Genomic DNA, 21,318 nt, shown 5'->3' with positions numbered 1-21,318 from the left:
GGAGCCTGAGTCTAATTCCACAGAGGGGACAAACAGGCCCGGAAAGTGTGGCAGGCCCCCCTCACCCAGGCCTTGTTCCCACTCCTGTGTTTGTTTCCTTGCTTAGAAGCAGCTGGTCAGTAGTCTCAGCCAAAGTTTGGGGCTCTGGGACAGGCAGGACTAGCCTGGAAGCCTGCCCCTCTCCTGGGTTCCTTCCTCAGCCACGCCTGCCAGAAGAGAAACTTGTGAAGGGACAGAGAGCAATGCAGAGGGAAGTTTATCTTACCCATGAGCGTTCCCCTTGGCGCCCCCAATGGCAACCAGAGTCTCAGGAGTGGACAGAGGCAGGAAGGCAAGCAAGGAGGGCTCGGAGCGCCCTTGGAAGCAGAGAAGGGGCGTGCGAATCTGGCAGGGAAAGGACAGCAGCTTCTCTCAAATCACCGACCTGAGGGCACAGCCTTTCTACCCAGCAGGGCTCTGACTCTGTGTCTTGAGGGCAGTGGCCACAGGCCTCTTCTGGGAACTGCTTCCCTCTGTCAGCCAGACTGGGCTGGCTGTGGCTCAGAACTGTGGGATCTCCACCCGCAGACCCACCCACCTACCCTTCTCTCGCTCTGTGGGTGGAGTGCTAAATCAGACAGACTTCTAGTCCTCAGGTCACCTGGATACCACTCCCACCCTCATCTGCACAAATCTCACCTACTAACCACTCACCTGGGAGTCTTGTCCCATACCACAACTTTTTTTCGGGCTTGCTTCAGCAGCAATTATACCAAACCACAACTTTTGAGGGGGCTGCCACATTCAGAGCAGAATTCTCTTCTCAGTGTGGCCTGGCTCGAGTTGGATGCTTTGTAATTATGTGTCAAATGAATGAAAGAATTCATTAATGAATAATAATGAATCGTGGGTATCCAACCAGTAACATTAGAATCCATATTCTCCAAACGGCCAGGCTTTCTTACAAGCCATCTTCAACACAGCCTCACTCCCTGAGTCACCCTCACTGTTACAGCCACACCTGCCCTCCCTGAAGCCTCCTAGAACTCTCTGAGACCTGGACATTCCAGCCCTGGATACCATGATGAGGAACGCAGGACACATCTGAAAGCCAGATAGGCACACATTACAGAGGCCAACACGAAGACCCTGTCCTTGGCTGGTCTTTTTTTTTAACCTCTAACTTCCTGGAGAAGTTCACAGACCAGGGTGGAAGCAGAATAACCAAGGGCACAGGCATGTTCTGAAATCAGACTGGTGTCTTTTTAACCTCTCCTTGCTGCTACATAGCTGAATAGTAAGAGCCAAGATGGAGGGACCACAGAGCGTCACCTCAAAGCAGACAGCCAGGGAAGAGGGAATCAGCCTGCCGGCTGTCTCTGCTAAAGGTCTGACCCTCAGCCTGGCCCCTCCATGCTGCCAGAGCCACGTGCCGAAGCTGAGTCCAGGACAGGGAAGAGACCTAGGAAGCCAGAGCCATCTGCGCCGCAGAGGGGGCGGAGGAGAAGCTGGGCCTGACCCACTGGTCACACTCACTCTGTCCAGCCAGGATCTCTGGAATCTGACTGCAGGGGAGAGCACCAGGGTGTGGGGGACAAACCTGAGTCTTGTACCCAGAGCGGAGACACAAGTCAGAATTGTAACATCAGAAGACCTTCTGGAGGTCGTCCATTCCAGCCTCCTAGCCCAGAAATCAGTAAACTTTTCCTGTAAAGTGTCAGGTAGTAAATATATTTTACACTTTTCTGGCCACAGTCTCTGTCTGAATATTCACCTTTGTTTTTCTTCTTTTTTTTACAACCCTTTTGAAACTTTAAAATTGTTCTTAGCTTTTGGGCCTTACAAAAAGAAATCGAGGGCCAGATCTGCCAACCCCTGTGGGACCTAGCCCATGCTAGACTGCTTCTCTGGTACCTCTGATAAGTGGTCCCTCGTGTGACAAATTCTTGCCTCCTCACCATAAACTGGAATTTAATCATCTGCTGTTGAACTCTTGTAAGGGATTCTCTAGCCTAAAAAGGCTGATATGAGTTTCCATGGATAGATGTTCTGAAATCAGACAGCCCTGAGAAAAATGCACTGCCAACTACCACCAGTGCCCCTGGGACAGTGGCACCTGAGGCCCTGTGTGTGCCAAATGGCCTTCTCCAATAACCCACAGTTCCCAGCTGAGTTCAGGAGAAGGCTAGCAGTCCTCCTGTGAATAGGAGAGTGTGCCTGGTCCTGGGGCTGTGGCGGTTGCAAGAGGGCTTAAAACCAAGCCTTCCATGTACCCTGGAAAATATCAGCTAAGCTTCACAACAGTGTGAGGGAATCTTAACAAAGTCCCTCTCCTAGCTGCCACTTGGATTTGAGGAGAGGTAATTTAGAAGAAAAGGAAGATAAAAGAAAATAGGCATTGAACGTTAGAGGTCTTCATTTACCTAGGTATTCTTGAGGATGGGTGTCCACTCTGTGTTCCTTTTAAGTCTCACCGTTTCCTTCAGGAGGCTCTCTCCAGTCTTTTCTCACCATCTTCTTCCACTCACTCTCCCCTTGCTCTTTCTCCAGCTGTCCTTCCCAGTTGGGCTCAGCTCCCGGGGGCAAGCAGGAACTTGCTTTTATAAGCAGCCCCCTCTTCTCTTGGTCTGCTTCCCAGCTTGTATGCCCACCCTCTTCCATGTACAGGGCAGAACCTGCATTCAGAGATGGGGGAGTATTCCAGCCTTGAAGCTCAGCTCCTGTTCTTGTTGCTCAGATTGACCTCTGTGTCTTCTCCAGGTCAGGCAAGACCTTCAGGAAGGCTCCCAGATTGTATATGGGAGTTTACTTGTTAGTTTTCTAACAAATGAACATCACCAATAGGTGATCCACCTTAGGCGGGTCAGGCCTGGGTTGCAACTCTCTCCCTCTCCAGACATAAGACTCTCAGAACCACTAGGGTGACACACGGTGGATTATTTCTCGTCACAGGGTTCCAATCACTTGACCCTCAAAGTGGGAGAGAATAGGAGATGAGGGAGCTTCTTCTAAGCCTTATCTACTACAGGAGAGAATATAGTGGCAAAGATAACCCCAGGGGACACTGTACCAACCACTTTACAGATGTCAATCTGACTTCACAACAATCCATGTGTGTGCTACTATCATCTTTATGTTGCCGGTGAGAAAACAGCAGCACAGGGATGGTTAAGAAACTAATCCAAGTTCACACAGAGAGTGAGTGGCAGAGTTGGGGTCTGAACACAGCCTGGGTGCCATCCTGAGAGTCTCCTTCAGGAGATGGTGCCTGGGCAGAGATCTGAAGGATCATTAGGAATTACATCCAGGTGAAGCAGTGAGGAGAGAGTCTTCTAGGTGGGAGAACAAAGACAGTGAGGCAACAGCTTGTGTCACACTTTCATTTCAGGTGGATGGTACTGGTGGCTGAAAGACGGACTGAAATGAGAGCAAGTGACCCTTCAGGAAACTTTTTGTTCATTTGGAAGGTGACAGGTCAGATAAAGGCTGGCAGGGACAGAGCTAGAAAAGGAGTATATTTGAGGAGATAAAAAAAATCAGCAGGACTTGATGGTAGCAATTTGTTGGGTTTCATTTATTTACTCAGCAGATATGTAAGGAGTACTCACTGTATGCTCAGCAGTATGATAGAGGAACTGTGTGTACAATGTTTAACAGCATATTTACGATTCTGGCTCTGTGGGACTTACAGTTCAAGCTGGGGCCCAAAGGAAGGGCTTCAGGGTTTGCTGAAGTTTCCATTAGGGGAGGTGGATTTCCTCAAACCAAAGTGACCAATTAGTTGTGGGTGCAATCACTCCAGTGGGGCTTGAACAGCATCTTACGGAAGTAAAATAGAATCTATCAGGGTGATTTGAATGGGAAAAGTGTGACTTGAAGGGAAAGAACAATTTTCCCAAGTTTTGTTTGTCACATATGTGCAAGATGTTCTGAATCAATACGTGCAATGTACTTCTCATTGAGGGTCAAGTATAACAAGAAAAAAAGAAAAAAAAAAAAACTTGTAAAATTTCGGGTGAAGGATGACCACACATCTGTAACTCTGTACTCCTTGAAGGAACTCATCATGTCTTACTTTTTTTTGTTGTTGTTGTTGTTCCTGTAACGTGGATGGATAAATGAATGGATGGGTTATGCATGCATATGATAGTTGGACGGGTAGGTGGATGGGTGAAAAATGAATATATAGTTGGGTGGGTGGAGGGATGCATGCATGCATACATAAATAGGTGAGTAAATGGAAAGATTATGGATGGAGGCGAAAGGATGTACAGAAGTCGGTGTAGGTCATGCTGAGTCTGAGGCATCTGGGGCGTCTGAATGTAGGTAACAGGGAAAAAGAGAATTGGTTTGAAGTGGCAAGCTGGAAACACCCAAGTCTCCACGCGATATTCTTTAAACCTCACCACCGCTCTGCAGCACTGGGAGCTCGACCCCGCCGGGTTCCTACAGACCACGGCCCCGAGCGCCGCCGCGGGAAAGGAGTCCTCCCTACCACACAGGCCTCTGGGTAGAAGGGCCGGAAGTACACGAACGCACAAGAGAGTGGCCGTACGGCTCCCCACTCTTCTGCCTCCCTTCGGGATACCGGCTCTCCTGAGTAGCTGCTGGGCCCTCTGGGTGTGGCTGATTAGAGCGCTCAGTGGCTGAAATTGATTCTCTCCCCACCTGCGCCCATTCTCACCAGGCTGTCTTTCCTCTCTGGGGTGGCTAAATGGGAGGCAGGGGCTCCGGCGGGCCCTGCGCCTGGGGCACCATAGAGACTTAATCCTCCGTCAGCCCAGTCCGCCCCCTCCCGACTGTGGGTTAGCGCGCCTACGTCATTTTCCGTCGCCTCGGGCTGTGTGAGGAGCGCCGGCTTTTGAGGAGGGCGCCGCCAGGTCAGGCAAACCTGGAGGGAGGCGAGAAAGTAGTGGGACCTGAGTTTGCAAGCTGAGTAGCTAAGGGAAGTGGGGGCTGCAGCTTGGTTCTGCCCCTCACTGTCCTCAGAGTCCAGGCCTGGGGCCTTCGCTCCTAAAGCTGGGAAGAGGCTGAGAGGAGCAAGGCTTCTCTGAGGGCCCGAGGAGGGAGAGCAGGGTTGGGGACAGCTCTGGGGCGCGTCCCCCGCTCCTCAGCTCTGGTCCACACTGGTCGGCAGCTCGTTAAAATGACTGGCTATGCCTCTACTCCCAACCCCACGCAGACCCTTCAGCAGGAAGCGGTGTGCGCCATCTGCCTGGATTACTTGAAGGATCCCGTGTCCATTGGCTGCGGGCACAACTTGTGCAGAGGGTGTGTGACCCAGCTGTGGGGCAAGGAAGATGACGAGGAAGACAGGGACGTAGAGGAAGATGAATGGGAGAACGAGGAGGACCACGAGGCGGTGGGGGCTGTCGGTGTATGGGACGATCCCATTCGAGAAGTTTTATACCGGGGGAATGCTGACAAGTTGTTGTTCGAGGACCAAGAGGATGATGAACTCTGGGTCGGTGACGGTGGCATAAGGAATTGGGACATGGATTATGTGTGGGACCAGGAGGAAGAAGAGGAGGAATATAGACTGTTACCTGGGAGGCTTGAGACATGACCTGAGAATTGACGTCTACCCCGAAGAAGAGGAGACGTTGGAAGAATACGATGAGGACGATAAAGAGCTGTATCGACACCCACCTGCCTCCTCCCCCGGCCCCTCCATGGCTGTTCACCTGCCCCCGGTGCCTCAAGAGCTTTACCCGTCGCAGCTTTCGTCCCAACTTGTAGCTGGCCAACGTGGTCCAGATAATTCGCCAGATGTGCCCCACTCCTAATAAAGGGAGCCAGGGAAATGATCAGGGCATCTGCTCCAAACACCAAGAAGCCTTCAAGCACTTCTGTGAGGTGGACAAAGAGGCTATCCGTGTGGTGTGTCGAGAATCCAGGAGCCACAAACAGCACAGTGTGGTGCCACTGGAGGAAGTGGTGCAGGAGTACAAGGTGAGCAGCATGAGGGAATATGGGGATTTGAAGGGAGTGGAGAAGAAACAAGGGGAGCTGGGAGAGATGGGCACTGGGTAGTTGAACCTCTTATTTTTAAGGGATGGGGGGCATGGTGGAGAGAGATGGGCATATATGGACAAAGGAGACATTGGCTGAGGCAACTGGCTTCCCCAGAGGAAGCTGAGCAAAGATATTATGACAGCAACCTGGAGCTGCCACTGTTGTTACTCCCTTTCAGTCTGCCCAAGTATAAGGGGGTGTAAGTGACAGACCCCCTAGTACTTAAATTTCCTTCTGGTGTGCGTCCTGAATCCATACCTGACTAGGACACTAGGAACCTTAATACAAAGGAATGGAAAACCACAGTACTTGTAGATGATAGACATTTAGGAGTTCAGCACAAGCAATGGCAAAACAGAGAACTAGTATTAGACCAAAATGCCAGGTGTGAGTCTTGGACTAATAAGAGCAACTGGACACACCTCCCTCCTAAAGTCGGGGGTTGCTTCCTCACTTTCAGTAGGGTCCATTTCCCCTGTAGAGAAAGGCAGAAGACATAAACATCCTTGATGGATCAGAATAAACCTCCTGTCCTGATCACTTTCCTTTCCTGGTATTTTAACGTAGTGGAAGGAGTAAAGGATTTAGGATCAGATGACCTGGCTCTGCCATTTACTGTCTAATCCTGGGCAAGTCTTACCCTCTTAGCTTTACTTTTTCCCTAGGCTTGTTAAGATTGAAAGAGATCATATACATGAAAGTATTTTATAAACCATACGGCACTAAAGAGATGTTTATTTCTTTGACTTTCTCCTAATTTCCTTTAATTTCTTTGGGTTCTGATTTGGTTAATGCCTTGCTTTCTAGCCTTGATCTGACTATTAGAGAAATGTCTCAATGTGAAAAAGCCTAGGTGGATGTGACTCCTAGCAGGACCCAAGGAAGGAGAGGTTGTCTTCAGGCCTGTAAAATTCTTAATTGTATATTTAGTAGCAGCTGCTCATGACTCAGTAGGGCTTTACAGTTTATAAAATGTATTTTCTCATATTCTCCTACAGCAGTTTTCAAACTGTGGGTTTTGACCAATTAGTTGGCCATAAAATAAATGGGTTATGCCCCCAGCATTATTTCTAAATGAAACAGAAAATAGCAGAATGCATGGGATCATAGTAAGGGTAAGTATTGTTTTATGAAACTTTTAAATTATATGTACACAGGTGTATACTTGGTCTCAAAGTAAAGTGTACTGCTTACTCTGAGTTGCAGTCAAAACACAAACAGAACACTGCTCTGCAGGCATTATATATTAGATATTATCACCCCCATTTCGCAGTCACTATTGGTAAGTGCACAGTTAAGACACATATCTTAACTACAAACCACTGCGAAGTCCATCATATTAATATGACTATAAGGATAAACTTTAGTACCCCAGGGTCATAATTAAGTTTGCCTTATGTTAGAAAATATGCCCTATTCTTCTGGGTTTTAGGACTTTGAAGCTGAGGGGAGGAGGTGTCCTTCCATTCCTCCGCTAGGATTTTCTAGAAAGGATTTTGAAACCAAAATTTTAATTGAACGTCAATTTAGACAAGAGAAAAGAGGTAGTTTCTTCATGAGGAGAGGCCAGAAACACCCACTTGGAACCGGAGAAGTTACACATTAGTAAGTATAAACAGCAAAACCAAGTTAAATAGAGGATAATCCTTTCCAAAATACATAATATTTAAAAGAAAATAAAACTTTTATTTTCAAACATATACCAGAACTTAGGTATATGGTGCTGCCCAATACAGGAATTATACTGAAGATGTAAATATTGTTATTTTGTCAAAGTTATCTATAAACCGATAGTAACTGACATATTCTTTCATTCTTTATACATAGTTCATGGTTTTGTCACTTCCTTTCATTGGTAAACAGACATGCACGTTATAGTACCATAATTTAGAATCTTACTAAACAAAACTCTCACCAGGATAGTTAACACTATATGGAACTATTTTTGTATAAAGGTTTATTTAATATGCTATACATTATCCACTGCACAGTTCTCGTTACATTAAATTCTCTCTTGTCAGCTACTAATTCAACAAAATTTTAATCTGCTTTGGAGGTGACCAAGGTTTTTTGGTTTTAGGGACTATGCTGTTTTAGGGAGTTGTTACTCATGGGCTCAAGGAATAGGTCAGTGATTCTCAGGAACAGGAAAGAACGGCATTCTCCCCCCCACCCCACATTATATCAGCATTGCAGGGTATGGGGAGAGTTACAGTTTATAAAATCAGATTTAGTATTATAATGTTAAAAAGAAAAAATATTTAATTTTTCTTAATATAGGAAATAAATTGGAAAGAATTCCTTGGCTGGTAGGAACACAGAGAAAGTAGAGTAAGAAGCATTCAGAGTAAAGCCTATAATCAATGAGGTGTATGACAGATTGGGTACCCAGAGATGTTTGTGGTGGATATGGTGCCATTTATACTGCTATTTCTGTTGCATATCCAGGACAGTTACATTGTTTTGAGGTCAATGTTTTTAAAGTTTAGTTTTGTATAAGAAGAGGCTTTTTAGCTCCGAAAACTTTTACTTATTTACATCTTCCATTTTATCCATCCCATGAGTTAGAGTTCTCCTTGGCTCTTCAAGCTAGAATCAGAGGATTATGAAAGTAAGATCATTTAGACTGAGTGAGGGCACCATTAAATGGTGTCAGGTTTTAGGCGGCAGACAGGTGTATAAAAAGAAAATGAAAAAACATTTCACTTATTGAGGCTCAGGCATAACTGGATGCCTGTATTGCCTGGCCACCCACTGCCGCCAATATAGGGCAATAAAATCTTCGTCGCTCTGCAAAAGGGACCAGATGCTTCCAGCATCATTACTCCTTGTTTTTCTGTTTTCTCCTTTGAGGTAGCTAAAGATGGCAGCCAAAAAAATGTTTGAGGCTTATATTAAGTATATAGTCATGTATGACGCAGAAGATAGGGTCAGCTTTTTCACTTATCTGAAAGTGATGGGCAGTGACACATGCCAAACGCTGTTAAATGTGTGCCACTAACAACAGTGGAGTGTTCTGCAAAGCACAATTCTCTGCAGTTTTAAGATTGGACAGTATGGGAGTATTAACAGGAATCTTCGAAGGCCATGAAAGCTTATTATTAAATAGCCCTTTTAATTGCAAAGGAGAAAAAAATGGAGAAACTTACAAAGTCTTGCATTCCGGGTACTGCCACAACTTTGAGAGGAAACTGAACTCCAGAATTTCTTCATCTACTTCTGTGTCTGAACTGATTGACTGAGCACATCAAATGTCAGGTTTTAAAAAACATCAGCTCATCCTTCTTTGCTATTAGTTGAGATGAATCTGCTGATGAAGAAAATTGTGCTTTGCTTATGTTCAGATTAAGGCTTTAAAAACTGTGGATGTGCTCTTTTCACTAAGCCGAGTACTTGACCACTAAAGAAAGTATTTTTTGAAGTTGTATCAAGTGAACTGAGTTGTAGGAAAAGTTACAGGAGTCTATGTTGGTGGTGCTACAGTAATGGCATGTTTTAGATCTGGGTTTTTGTCAAAAATTGAAGAAAACTGGCATTCAAGATGTGCTGCAGCAGTCACCCCCAAGCATTGACTTCCATCAGTCTGCCCGTAATGTACTGGAAATCTTCAGCCTTGCTGTCAGCATAACTGTTGTGAAAAACAGTACATTTGATCCCAGTTTGCGTTGGTTTTTGAAGATCTCAATGCTGTTCAGTGTTTTCTGTCACATACTGAAGTTCCTTGGTTGTCAGCTTAATTCAGCTGAATTTATGGACAGAACAGCTGATCTTGGAGCACCAATGAAAAAGAATCTCTACTTTAAAATTTCAAAAATTAAAACTTTCAGTAGAATTTAACACTTTGAAGCTTAAAATACCCTGACCCTGAAATGTCAAGAAGCAAATACCAACATCATTGCTCGTTATGAAATATGCTAAGCACTTGCCAAAAAGACAGCTACAGATAGCAAACTCATACTAAAAATGTCTTAATATTCCTGGCCGACCTTTCGAGAACCAGATTGATGAATATTATTTCCAGGAGAAAAAAAAAAAATCCAAAACTATTTTGGGTGATATGTTCTTGACCTTGTTCTTAAAACCTACCTGTGGCAGCTTTTGGGAAGAATGTGTTTCACAATGATGTTAAATCCTCACTGGGAGAACTTCACGTGGAGCTGGTGGAATTCAAAGTCTTGACTGTTTTGACCAGAGACTTCAAGATAAATACTCTAGAGAAACTGGGATGTACAATGTCTATAAACAGATAAGAAGATTTTAATCCATTTCATTATTCTACTTTCTCCTTACAGCTTAAAGCTTTTCTCTCTCTCTTTTTTGTTTTTTTGGTATAACTATCTACGGAGAAAAAACTGCAAGAGGATTGTCAAAGCAGCTTGTATTTTGCTGCATCTTCTGCACCACCCAAGAAAGAAAAGTTAAGGCTTAACAATGACATGGTTATTACATCATCTGAATAAATTTCTTGCCTTCTAAAACTCCCATTGCTTTGATTAATTTTAGTCATGAAACTTAATTTTGAAATGTTAAATAACACTGAAGGAGGGAGAATATGAGATATTAAGGTATATGGAAAGTAAAGGTGTGGGTTACAAAAACATGGAGGAAAACATATATATATATATATATGTATATACCCATATCCACCAGATGCTCATCTGTTTACTGAATGTCTTCCCCACTGGGTGTAGCTGTTGACCGCTGTATCCCAAGTCAGATAAACTGTTTAAACTTGCTCCTCTCCTCTTCAGTGGCTGTACCCTGGACCTCATCTTCACACAGACTTGCTACACATCTGAAATACTCAGCTCCAATTGCACCGTAACCTTAGCTCTTAGCATTCTAGTGCGGTTAAACACACTCTAGTTATACCTGCCCTTCATCTCCTTATGGAGGCCACTGTTCCACTGACTCCTAGTTTTTTTCTTTCCCAATTTATCAGACACTTGCTAGCCTTACTTACTACCCTACTGAGCCTGGACCTCATGATTAGTCTTGGCATAAAAACTGATCCATGTTGTGGTCTAGACCAGAGTTTCTCAACCTCAGTGCTATTGACATTTTGAGTGAGGTAATTCTTTGCTTGAGGTGTGTTTTGGGGTGGAGGGGCAGGGGGATGTCCTACGCTTTTAGAGATGCTTAGCAGCATCCCTTGACTCTCTTCGCTAGACGTCTGTAGCATTCCTCCACCAGCTGTGACAATCACAGATGTCTCTAGACACTGCCAAATGTCTTGGGGAGTGGGGTGCAAAAACATCCCTGGTTGAGAACCACTGGTCTAGACTCAGTGAAAGTGGTCACATCCAGAGATGTGCCATTACTAGCTTCACTTGGGCCTGATAGACAGTGCCTGGCACGGATGTTTAGAAAAGCTCAGTGGAAGAATAGCTTCACCTAGCTGGAATTTTATTGAATGTAGTCTTAGCAGCAGTGAATTAACTGATACGATCCCACTTCTCCCAGCTCTTGGCACACAGATGGCAGGATCAGCAAACCTTTTTTTTAAACATTGGAGCTGCCTATATCACTGCCATCAAGGACTATGACAGACAAAGCAGTACATGAAATTAAGACCTAGAAACTGAGTAATAAAAGGCAATCGCTTCAGCTATTTCTCAGTTTCAACAGGGCCATAAGGCAATTGTTTGTTTCAGTTTTTTAAGTATTATTTGGATCCCTGGAGGTCACACCCTCTTTCTGCCTGCCATTTCCTGGCATATAAAATCCCTTCTCTCCCCTATAGCGAAGGACGGAATTTCTCAGCAGGCTCTGGTTATTTAACCCAAGTGTGAACAGGGAAGATTACCTCCTCCTCAGCCCTGGATATCCTGGAGTGAGCTCGCTAGCCTCAAAGTTCCATTTCAACATAATCTCCCAGCCCTGGTTCATATGAAATCCTCTTCCTGGTAAAAAGCTGAGAACAGGCACCCTGAGTCACCTTTTGTCTCTCCCTACCACCCAATGCTGCTTTACATCCTTTAACAAGAAGCCAGAAGCTTGCCTTCTGCTGGCATTTCTTAAAGTCCTGCCTCGGGTACCTGCCCAGATCATGCCCACTTCCACAGCCTCTGATTCTGCACATTTGCTAAAGCACCCAGGGTGTGGGGAACCCCACTGTCCCATCTCCCAGGTTAGACCCAATAGAATGCCTTAGTGGTTTTCTGGAGGACATACCTCAGATTTCTGCTTAAGATAGACAAGGAATCGTTTTCAAGAGACATTAAGAAAAATGGCATGTGATTCCTTTGTAAGATCTGTTGATTTAATGCCACATCCCCACCTCTCACTAGGAATAGACAGAACCTGTAATTACACTCTCATGTTTACTTGTCTCCAACCTTTTTGAACTTAATTCTTTAGGCCTCGGTCATTAAATAGCTTCTATATACAGGGCCTGATTCTAGACCCTGGAGTGAAGGAGGCAGGGTAGAGATGTATTGGAAGAGGTGTTCAAGCCCTCACTCCTAAGGCCTTTGTAAGCCAGTCCTCTGTCCCTTCCTTCATAAGACTCCCATGATCCTCTTACAGACCCTACTGTCCAGCTTCTGACCTAGGCTTGTTTCTAGTCTTACTCCTCCAACCTAGTCTTCACTCTGACAACAAATGCCTTTCAGTAAAATCAAGTCTGGGCAGCAGAGAGATGAGATCATCCTAAAGAGACCACCCTGGGCTTCAGAACAAAATCCAGATTCCCGACTAGGGCTTCCTGCCAACCCTCTTAAAACCATCCCCCCTAAACTTGCACATGCAAACCCTTTGCACACCTCCTCCTCAAGCTGATCCCTCTGTCTGGAACACCCTCCCTTTAACTACCTGCCCTTAACTGCTCAGCCTGTGGGGCTGGCCACCAAGATTAGAATCTTCCACATGCCAAACCCTCTACGAGGTGCTGGGAGTGCAACATGTGAGCAGAAACAGCCCACTCTGTCCTTAGTGCACTGACAGGAAAGCTCTGAAGGATGCAAATGAGACCCAGACACACTGCACCACCAATATGACAGCAAGAAGTAAAGGAGCCTGACCTACATCTGAGGGCCACAGAAGGCTTCCCAGACTGGCCACCTGAGCAGAGCCTGAGGGAAGCTTAGATTTAACTAAGAAAAGGGACTAGGGGGTGAGATATGGTGGGCCTTCCAGGCAGAACAATGTGTGTTCTATGGGGGAGAGAACTGATGAGCTGGAAGAACAAAGGAGGGCCAATGTAGCCACAAAACAGTATGGGGCATGCCAGCGCCAACCACACTGAATCTGCAGAGGGACAATAAAGCAGGCGAAGCCACCTGCCCAGGGCTGACAGCAGGCCCTCTGGTCCTGGGCGCACACCTTTCCCTCAGCCCCTCACCCACTACATACAGAAGCCCTCACCTCAGCATTCAAGGGAAGAACAGTCTTACCTCTTAAATGATGGCAGGAGGGGACGGGGGCCTTTGCTCCTTGAGGTCTTGGGCCTCTGGCAGGAAGTGTAAGGGGCTCTTTCTAGTGTAAGTCCTGGGGGCTCCCAGAAAACAAATGGTGAGATACACTTCTTAGAAGAGCCTCTCCAATTTCTTCCTTGGGATTCTTACCTTGTGTGGAAAGGAGGTGGTGCCTGTGGGGACAGGGGGAAGATGGGGCAGCCCAGGGGCTCCTATGATGAGTGGATGAGACCTCATTAAATTCTGGGCCAGGAGCGGTGGGCCCAGCCAGGACCGGTTCTGCCTACAGGGCATGGATGGCAGGGAGAAGTGGGAAGACAGCTTTCAGGAGAGCTTGAGTCTTCCCCAAAGGCCAGATGGGCGCCTTCAGCAGGTTGGCAAAAAGATGCCCTAGGTGAGAAGGAAGGGGCCTGAGTTATGAAAGGCACACAGCCGATTCTCAAACTATCCTGCATTGGAGGGACATCGCCCTGCTGGAAGGTCCTGAGCTTCCTTTACTAACAGGGAATGAATCCACAGATTCCTCCAGGAGAGGAGTAAGGAATCCAGGCGGACCCCAAACCTGTACGCCTAGCAGGGAGCTGAAGGGGATGCCTGAGGAAAGCAGGCATGGATGGGGCTCAACTGCAGCAGGAGCGGGGCCAGAAAAGGCCGCTCCACTTCCCTCACCCTGTACCCATCCCCAGGGTTGAAGCAACACCTCCTTTAGCTCAAGATTTTCCTTCAGTGGCATTGTGGCCTATCTGAGTCCTCTCCAAGAGTGGAGAGGCCAGGTGGTGGTTGGAGGAAAACTCTGAAGTGGAAAGCCTGAATCCTGCAGGAGTCTAGTAGACCAGAAAGTCCACTACATTCCATTTTTCCCTGTCCTCACAGGACTCGCTGGCTTACTCCTGGTGGGCTCCAGGGCAAAACCTGAATTCCTCCTTGGCCCCATAGGAGGGGGCGCCGCCAGAATGGTCTCAAGAGTAGATACCAGTGTGAGGAGAGGCCCATGGGACATGAAAGTCACTTTCCCAAATCTGGGTCCATAGGCAGGGCAGGGAGGTCTCTGGCAGAGGTGGGCTGAGGGACCCAGGAGGGTGGAGCACAGAAAGGTCCCATCTTTGAACTGGGGTGAGGGACCTGGCAGGTTTGTGTAAAACCTGGTCTCCTGGCACCCTACCTCAGGGATGCTGATTCCACAGGGGTTCCCTGGACAAAGTTCAAGAAACAGAGCCGAATGACGTTTCTTGAGGGGGAAAAATGTAATAATGTGATTGAGTGATGATATCTTTGGGGAGTGGAGGTAGAAAGTGGAGGAGTGAGTGTTCTTGAGGGCAGGGAGGAGATTTTGCGCAGCACATCTCACATTCCACACTGAGATGCTCGTAAAACTGCTCATCTCCCCAATGGGCCCGGCACCCAGGGAGGCGCAGGTATGGTCATAGTAGTGGTTAGCAACCTGGATGCTGGGGTAGGTAAAGGCAAGGGTCTCTCAAGACCACAGGAGAAACAAAACATGTGGGTAGGAGTAAGGTTCAGTGTTGGGAAAGTAACAGGACAGCCAGCTGGGAGTGCCAAGAAGGCGGGTTATGTCCAAGCCCTTGGAGGAAGGTCATCAGGTTGTGGAGTAGCATAGCCAACACAGCACCCTGAGGAGCCCAAACATGGCTGCGGAGGCAGGCACGGGTCTGCAAGGTGACCAGGAGAGCAGGTGCTCTCGAGGGAGGGATTCTGGCCGCCTTCGCACACCTGAGCAGCTATAACCCACGGCAGCTTTACTATTACCCCGTGCCTTCCTTCCCAAAAGCAGGCATTCTAGCCCGCCTTGCCAAGGTCCTTCCTGCTGCCTGTAAGGCACTCTGTCAACTGCCCCCCACCCCCATCTCACTGTTTGATCCTCAGCGCCTCCAAGGCTCCAGCTCAGGGCTTTTGTACTGACTCTTCCCTCCAACTGAAACATTTTTCCCCAAGTACGTTCCCTCCTACTGAACATTAACCACCCCCCTAGTCTCCCCCCATATATCCACAGGGCTCTCTCCCACATCTCGTTCTTGTCTTTGTCAAAATCTCCCCTTCAATCTCTGTTCTCCCCACCCCATCGAATGTAAACTAAAAAAACAAAAAGTCTCTTCTCTCCTATTCACAGCTATGTATCTCCACCAAGACATAAAATAGGGTCTGGTATCCACGACTTGCTCACTAAATTGCGTGCATTTACTCTGCCAGGCATTTTTCTGAGCGTTTTACCTGTCTTAACTCATTTACTCTGCACAACACCACGTGAGGTAGGTACCGTTGTTCCCAATCTCATTTGACAGATGAGAAACTTAATACCTGTTACAAGCAGAACAGAAATGCTGGGGCACAAGGGGACCCCCAGACCCACGGGCCTTCCTATGAGGTGGTTAAGCCGGGAGCCGACTTTCGACTGGGCCCCCAAAAATCAGCCCGGAGGTCCTTCCTTACCGAGCCTCTCCGTTTCTGCGAGAGCTCTCCGCGCTCCTGCCTAGGCGCGAGCGGGGTGGCTGTTCAGCAGTCCACAGACCTATTTTTCCTTCACCCCCGGTTTTCCGCTCCAAAACCCATTCCTGCCTTAGTCCTGGGTGGACTAAGTCCGAACATGGAGTGCCTCGGCCAAAACCATCAGAGCGTAAACCTCCCGAGGGAAGAGTCGCCCCCGCGCATGGAAATCTGTTAGCGTTTAATGGTTCATCTGAGCATAGTTTATTTTTAAAATTTAATATCGTATTTTTCACATTGCCCACCATTACTCACAGTTGCCTTGAAATTAAGCTCCCTCTGCGTTGTCCTCTGAGACACCACGAGGAAACGGCAGAGTTCGCGCTGTGCCACGTAGGGGCAGGGAAGACGCCAGGCGATCCTCATGGGACTGTGGCGTGCACTTCCCCTCTTCCACTTCTTAAAATCAAGCCCCAATCAACGTTTGAGGAGCCCTTTTTAAACACTCATGTTGGTTTCGGAATGTATTCGTACAGCGTTGCCAAATTATGTTGTGCGGCGAAGGGAACTATGCGATCATATTTTACCTCGCCCTGTACTCTACATGACACCACCATCATGGGCAGCAGGGAATGATGGGAGTGCGCCATTTTGCTCGAGAGGGCGGGTATTTCCGGTTCCGGAGTGGGGTTTCTCTCTCTTTTTCTCGGCTGGGCCGTGGCGGGAGCGGCTGTGGTGCTCGTCTCTCTGAGCTATCCAGCACCATCCTCGTCGCTGCGGCGACACCCGCACCCGCCGCCGCCATGACCGAACAGATGACCCTTCGTGGCACCCTCAAGGGCCACAACGGCTGGGTGACCCAGATCGCCACCACTCCCCAGTTCCCGGACATGATACTGTCCGCCTCTCGAGGTATGGGGCTGAGGTGCAGGGTGTGTGGGGCGGGGGGGGGGGGTGCGCGCGTAGCATGGCTGGGCCATGGGGCGCGATAATTCGGTTTGGGTGTGGATTGACCCATGCTTCACCCAGTGGCTGCCAGGAGGGTTGCAAGGTTGGGGGCCTTTTAATCTCTGGCCCAGCTCCCCGCATTAGCGGCTGTGTGCCCAGGAGCCTACGAGTCGGGCGGGGCGGTGATGATCCCAACATGCCATCTGAGTGTCCATGCTGAAATCCAGAGGCTGTTTCTGAGCTGCCGCCCGACCCTCTGCTGGGTTGGAACTTGAGGGACTCTGAGGGAGCCCTGTGACTCCAGTATCACGGCCAACACGGGCCTGCTCGTTCTGCCCTCGGTTTTCTTGTTTTCTTTGCACCTGACTGCGTTTGGAGGCTTCTTGTGCCTTGCATTTGCGCCCATGGTATTAAAAATCATCAGGAGCTAGGATCGTGTCTGGCATTTAATTGGAAATCTTGTTGAGTGAAACACTAGTGAAAGCATCCAATGCTGTAGCACCTAAAGTGGCTTTTCTAATTCCAGCACTTGCAGCCCTCAGCAGTAGTCTCTGGAGGCCCGCAGCTAGTCTTCCCCGACCCAGGCAGCTGTGTTCGTGCATTAGACCTCAGAAAAGATTTGAAATGGGTGCTTGAATTGGTCTGAATCTCTGAAAGGGCTGTCCATAATCTGGTAAAATTCTGTGCACCTGAGTTAAATTCTCATGGTACCACTTAGCTCTACTTCACTCTTGAATAGTGAGGCTCTTGGCTTTGGGCTATTAATTGCTTTCATAGCTTGCAGTCCCCCTACCCTCTAAATGGCCTTGATTCGTCTTGTGAGCCCACCAATCACCTTGAGGCATCCTGGATTATCCAGTAGATCAGCAAATGGGCCACGGGGTTTATTACTGGACTTTTCTTTTTCTGTTTTACCTCCCTTAGACAAGACCATCATTATGTGGAAACTGACCAGAGATGAGACCAACTACGGCATCCCACAGCGTGCTCTTCGGGGTCACTCCCACTTTGTGAGTGACGTGGTCATCTCCTCAGATGGCCAGTTTGCCCTCTCAGGCTCCTGGGACGGAACCCTTCGCCTCTGGGATCTCACAACGCAAGTAGCTACTCTGGGGCATTGGGGGAGAGCTGGGTAGAAATGAGGTAGATAATATTGGGAGGTGGTTTCCCAGGGGCAGTCGGGTCCATTGTGGGAACTGTAAGGCAGGCAATACCTGGAGAAGATAATTGCCTCCCTCCTTGTTGCTTTGAATTTGTTATGCAGAATTGCTGAGGAGTGGTGTGGTTGAGCAGTTTTATCAGATACTGCACTTAGGAGTAGGCAACAGTTTGAACATGTATATGGAGAGCTCAGTCCTTGGATGGTCAGGCATAGCAGAGGATCCTGGTGATGACAGATGACATTGTCAGCCAATCCCCATGTGGGAGTGAGGACATGTCCTGCAATTCTGAAGGGATTCTCTGGCATATTTTCAGCCAAGGGCCTACTGTTACAGCCATGTCCAGGGTTGTGTGAGTAAAGCAGGTCCAGTGGGACAGGAAGCAGACCAGGGAGACAGTCTGGCTGGAAGAATGTTGGCGAAGTCTGTCTAGAAAGTAACCAAGTCCTCCCTCTCAGGGGCACCACCACGCGCCGATTTGTAGGCCATACCAAGGATGTGCTGAGTGTGGCCTTCTCTTCTGACAACCGGCAGATTGTCTCTGGCTCCCGAGATAAAACCATCAAGCTATGGAATACTCTGGGTGTGTGCAAATACACTGTCCAGGTAAAGTGAAGGCACGTGCAGGGAACACATGTTGAACATTTTCTCACACCCAGCAGTGCCCTTATGGTGATTTCAAGCCTCATCTGGAATCTAAGGGGATTCTATCAGTTCAAAAGGTTTGGGTTCTAGGGGTGTGGATACAGGCTTTGAACATACGTCCCATGTAACTGAAGAGAGGGGTGGGGTCCAGCATTTCATAGGCCAAGATGATTTCTTATTTCCTTTCCATCCTCTGCAGGATGAGAGCCACTCAGAGTGGGTGTCTTGCGTCCGCTTCTCACCCAACAGCAGCAATCCTATTATTGTTTCCTGTGGCTGGGACAAGCTGGTCAAGGTGAGCCTGGAGCCAGGGTGTGTGGCCCTTACCAACCAGAATGTGTGCCCAGTGCCTCCCAGTTGGTCATAGGTCCAGCTTTGAAAGCTCTGCCTCTCATTTGATCTTTCCCCTCGCTATTTTCTCAGTACAGGCCATTAATTTTTGATACTTAGTCTAAAGTAGCCCAGAGTCCCTTGTAAGGTGACAGCATGGAAAGCATTTATCTCTGGTTTTAATTCTCATTGCCCTTAAATGTCCAAGACAAACTCTTTGACCTGTTTTTGTTACTGGTGGAATAGGAATTGGCTGCCCTCTACATGGTGCCATGCCTTTTTTATTTGGCCTGAGCCCTCTTAACCCTGGTGGGTGGATCCATAGCTCTTCACCCATGACCTGCAATCTTAGGTGTGGAACTTGGCAAACTGCAAGCTGAAGACCAATCACATCGGCCACACGGGCTACCTGAACACCGTGACTGTCTCTCCAGATGGATCCCTGTGTGCTTCTGGAGGCAAGGTAATCAGAGGTCCATGGTCTCCTACTCAATGGGGGACAGTATCTTAGAGTACTGAAGGTAACAGAATAGCAACCCAAGAATAAATGTTTCCGGAGATGACATAGATGAGGCATGCTCTTTAAAAGAGAAAGGTTTGGGAGGAGGGTGTAGCTCAGTGGCAGAGCGCGTGCTTAGCATGCACAAGGTCCTGGGTTCAATCCCAGAGCTGCCATTAAAAAAATAATAATAAACCTAATCCCCCCTCAATAAAAAACCATTAAGAAACAGAATAGTAACTTTAAAAAGCAATTAAAAACAAATGTAATAAATAAAAATTAAAAAAATAGAAAGGTTGTCTTCTGTGAAGCTGATTTCTGGAAGCTGTTGTTGAGGTTAGGATCCTGTGTTTTCGGAGCTTAACGTAGTGATGCATTTTCAAGTTGTTAGAGATGCTTGATAGGGTTGGTGTGGTGTCATGTATTAAAGGGAAGGCATACAGAGATAAATATTGATGCTTGAGAAATTGGCTTTGGGGAAGTCAGGGTACTGTGGTGGGGAGTTAAGGGTTAAGAAAGAATCCTGAAATGGAATTAACGCATGGAAGAAGTTGTATTGCCCTGACTCTTCATTTCCTGTCTGCCCAGGATGGCCAGGCCATGTTGTGGGACCTCAATGAAGGCAAGCATCTTTACACACTAGATGGTGGGGACATCATCAACGCGCTGTGCTTCAGTCCCAACCGCTACTGGCTCTGTGCTGCCACGGGCCCTAGCATCAAGATCTGGGTGAGTGCGGGCTGCAGCCGGGGCCGGGTGCCTGGATGTCCTCTGCAAGCCCAGGCACTGTGGTGATTTCCCGATACATCATTTGCCTCATGGCTGGGATTTGAACTTCTGAACAACTCTTGAACCATGAGGCTGTCTGCAGATACCCAAGAAGAATGAGTTAAAACTTCTTGGGATTGGGATTTGCACTTGTGGCAGAGCTCTGTCTACTGACCAGTTGTAGCACAACTGACATTTGGTCTGGGTAATGTTGTTGGATGCGGCCATCTTGTGGAATTTAGGATGTTTAACAGCATCCCTGGCCTCTACTCCCTGCAAGGTACCTGTAGCAAACTCTTAGTGACCAAAAATGGCTCTAGGCATTGCCATGTGTCCCCAAGGGAGCGAAAAATCATCCTTTCTTGAGAATCACTGTTAGAGATTAAAGGGGCTTTTTTGAGTTCTTCTTTTGTTTGTTTTTAATGTCAGTGGCATTAAAGAGCTGAGTGTACTTAATCCTAGTTTTACCTCTTCATCAGGACTTGGAGGGCAAGATCATTGTAGATGAACTAAAGCAAGAAGTTATCAGCACCAGCAGCAAGGCAGAGCCACCCCAGTGCACCTCTCTGGCCTGGTCTGCTGACGGCCAGGTAAGTGGGTCTGTCCTCAGGTGATTGAGCTACCCTTTCTGCTCTCGTCAGCCAGTTACAAAACCAGTGTCCTGGACATAAAAATGATTGCCAGGACATGGTTTGCTGTGTCAGTGAACACAGATCACATGTTTATGCATCAGTAGGAAGATTGTGATCTGAGGGGCAGTGGTTAACCTGTCTTAATTGAAGACTTTGATTAACTTGACCTGTTCCCAAATGCATGAATCCTTACTACCAGCTGTTGCTTTCTCTAGCAATACATAACCGCCACCCATGACTGGTAGTAATAAGAGTGGAGCTCTTAAAAGGGCCATCTTTGTTGCTCTAGTGGGTCTGCAGAATTCATGGCTCTGACCTATGGCTGTTATCTTTCCCCTGCAGACTCTCTTTGCTGGCTACACGGACAACCTGGTGCGAGTGTGGCAGGTGACCATCGGCACCCGCTAGAAACATGGCAGAGCTTTAAAAATAAACTGGTTTCCTGACTTTTATAAAGTGTCTTTCCTCTGATAAGCAAAAAAAAA

The 21,318-nt window shown here is 47.6% G+C and overlaps 2 protein-coding genes, 1 long non-coding RNA gene and 2 other non-coding genes across 8 annotated transcripts; 4 read left to right on the top strand and 1 right to left on the bottom strand.

Annotated features, from left to right (window-relative positions):
* The first annotated feature begins 4,817 nt into the window (after window positions 1-4,817).
* TRIM52 (tripartite motif containing 52) lies at window positions 4,818-10,472 on the top strand. The gene is given in 4 exon segments (XM_064484534.1): window positions 4,818-5,514; window positions 5,516-5,617; window positions 5,619-5,931; window positions 10,287-10,472. Coding segments are annotated over 4 exon segments (846 nt in total). The 5' UTR covers window positions 4,818-5,125; the 3' UTR covers window positions 10,329-10,472.
* LOC116152353 (uncharacterized) lies at window positions 7,933-16,502 on the bottom strand. 4 transcript variants are annotated; one of them, XR_010380434.1, is made up of 4 exons: window positions 16,167-16,502; window positions 13,560-13,799; window positions 13,389-13,482; window positions 7,933-10,230 (listed from the first exon to the last, which is right to left on the bottom strand). It is a non-coding gene; the product is annotated as an uncharacterized LOC116152353 (long non-coding RNA). The 4 variants fall into 4 exon arrangements; XR_010380433.1 differs by having other exon boundaries at window positions 13,389-13,799; XR_010380436.1 differs by lacking the exon at window positions 13,560-13,799.
* A 24-nt stretch (window positions 16,503-16,526) lies between these two features.
* On the top strand, window positions 16,527-21,289 carry RACK1 (receptor for activated C kinase 1). Its single transcript, XM_010997889.3, has 8 exons — window positions 16,527-16,763; window positions 17,724-17,895; window positions 18,418-18,565; window positions 18,804-18,899; window positions 19,287-19,397; window positions 20,022-20,162; window positions 20,681-20,791; window positions 21,176-21,289. The coding sequence occupies exons 1-8, from the start codon at window positions 16,655-16,657 to the stop codon at window positions 21,239-21,241; spliced, it is 954 nt and encodes a 317-aa protein (XP_010996191.1). The 5' UTR covers window positions 16,527-16,654; the 3' UTR covers window positions 21,242-21,289.
* LOC116152376 (small nucleolar RNA SNORD95) lies at window positions 16,976-17,043 on the top strand. Its single transcript, XR_004136015.1, has one exon. It is a non-coding gene; the product is annotated as a small nucleolar RNA SNORD95 (small nucleolar RNA).
* On the top strand, window positions 18,180-18,258 carry LOC116152366 (small nucleolar RNA SNORD96 family). Its single transcript, XR_004136005.1, has one exon. It is a non-coding gene; the product is annotated as a small nucleolar RNA SNORD96 family (small nucleolar RNA).
* Window positions 21,290-21,318: the final 29 nt, after the last annotated feature.

The sequence above is a fragment of the Camelus dromedarius genome, chromosome 3 (genome assembly GCF_036321535.1).
Source record: "Camelus dromedarius isolate mCamDro1 chromosome 3, mCamDro1.pat, whole genome shotgun sequence".
In the NCBI taxonomy this organism is placed as follows: Eukaryota; Metazoa; Chordata; class Mammalia; order Artiodactyla; family Camelidae; genus Camelus; species Camelus dromedarius.
The sequence above is the reverse complement of the archived record's forward strand: the minus strand, read 5'-3'. Positions and strand labels throughout refer to the sequence as shown.

Excerpts from the sequence above, each read along its gene's own strand:
- RACK1 (XM_010997889.3), top strand. The coding sequence starts at position 16,655 with ATGACCGAACAGATGACCCTTCGTGGCACCCTCAAGGGCCACAACGGC. Across the intron at positions 18,900-19,286 it reads GCTGGGACAAGCTGGTCAAG|GTGTGGAACTTGGCAAACTG; the intron begins GTGAGCCTGGAG and ends CTGCAATCTTAG. Across the intron at positions 20,792-21,175 it reads CCTGGTCTGCTGACGGCCAG|ACTCTCTTTGCTGGCTACAC; the intron begins GTAAGTGGGTCT and ends TTTCCCCTGCAG.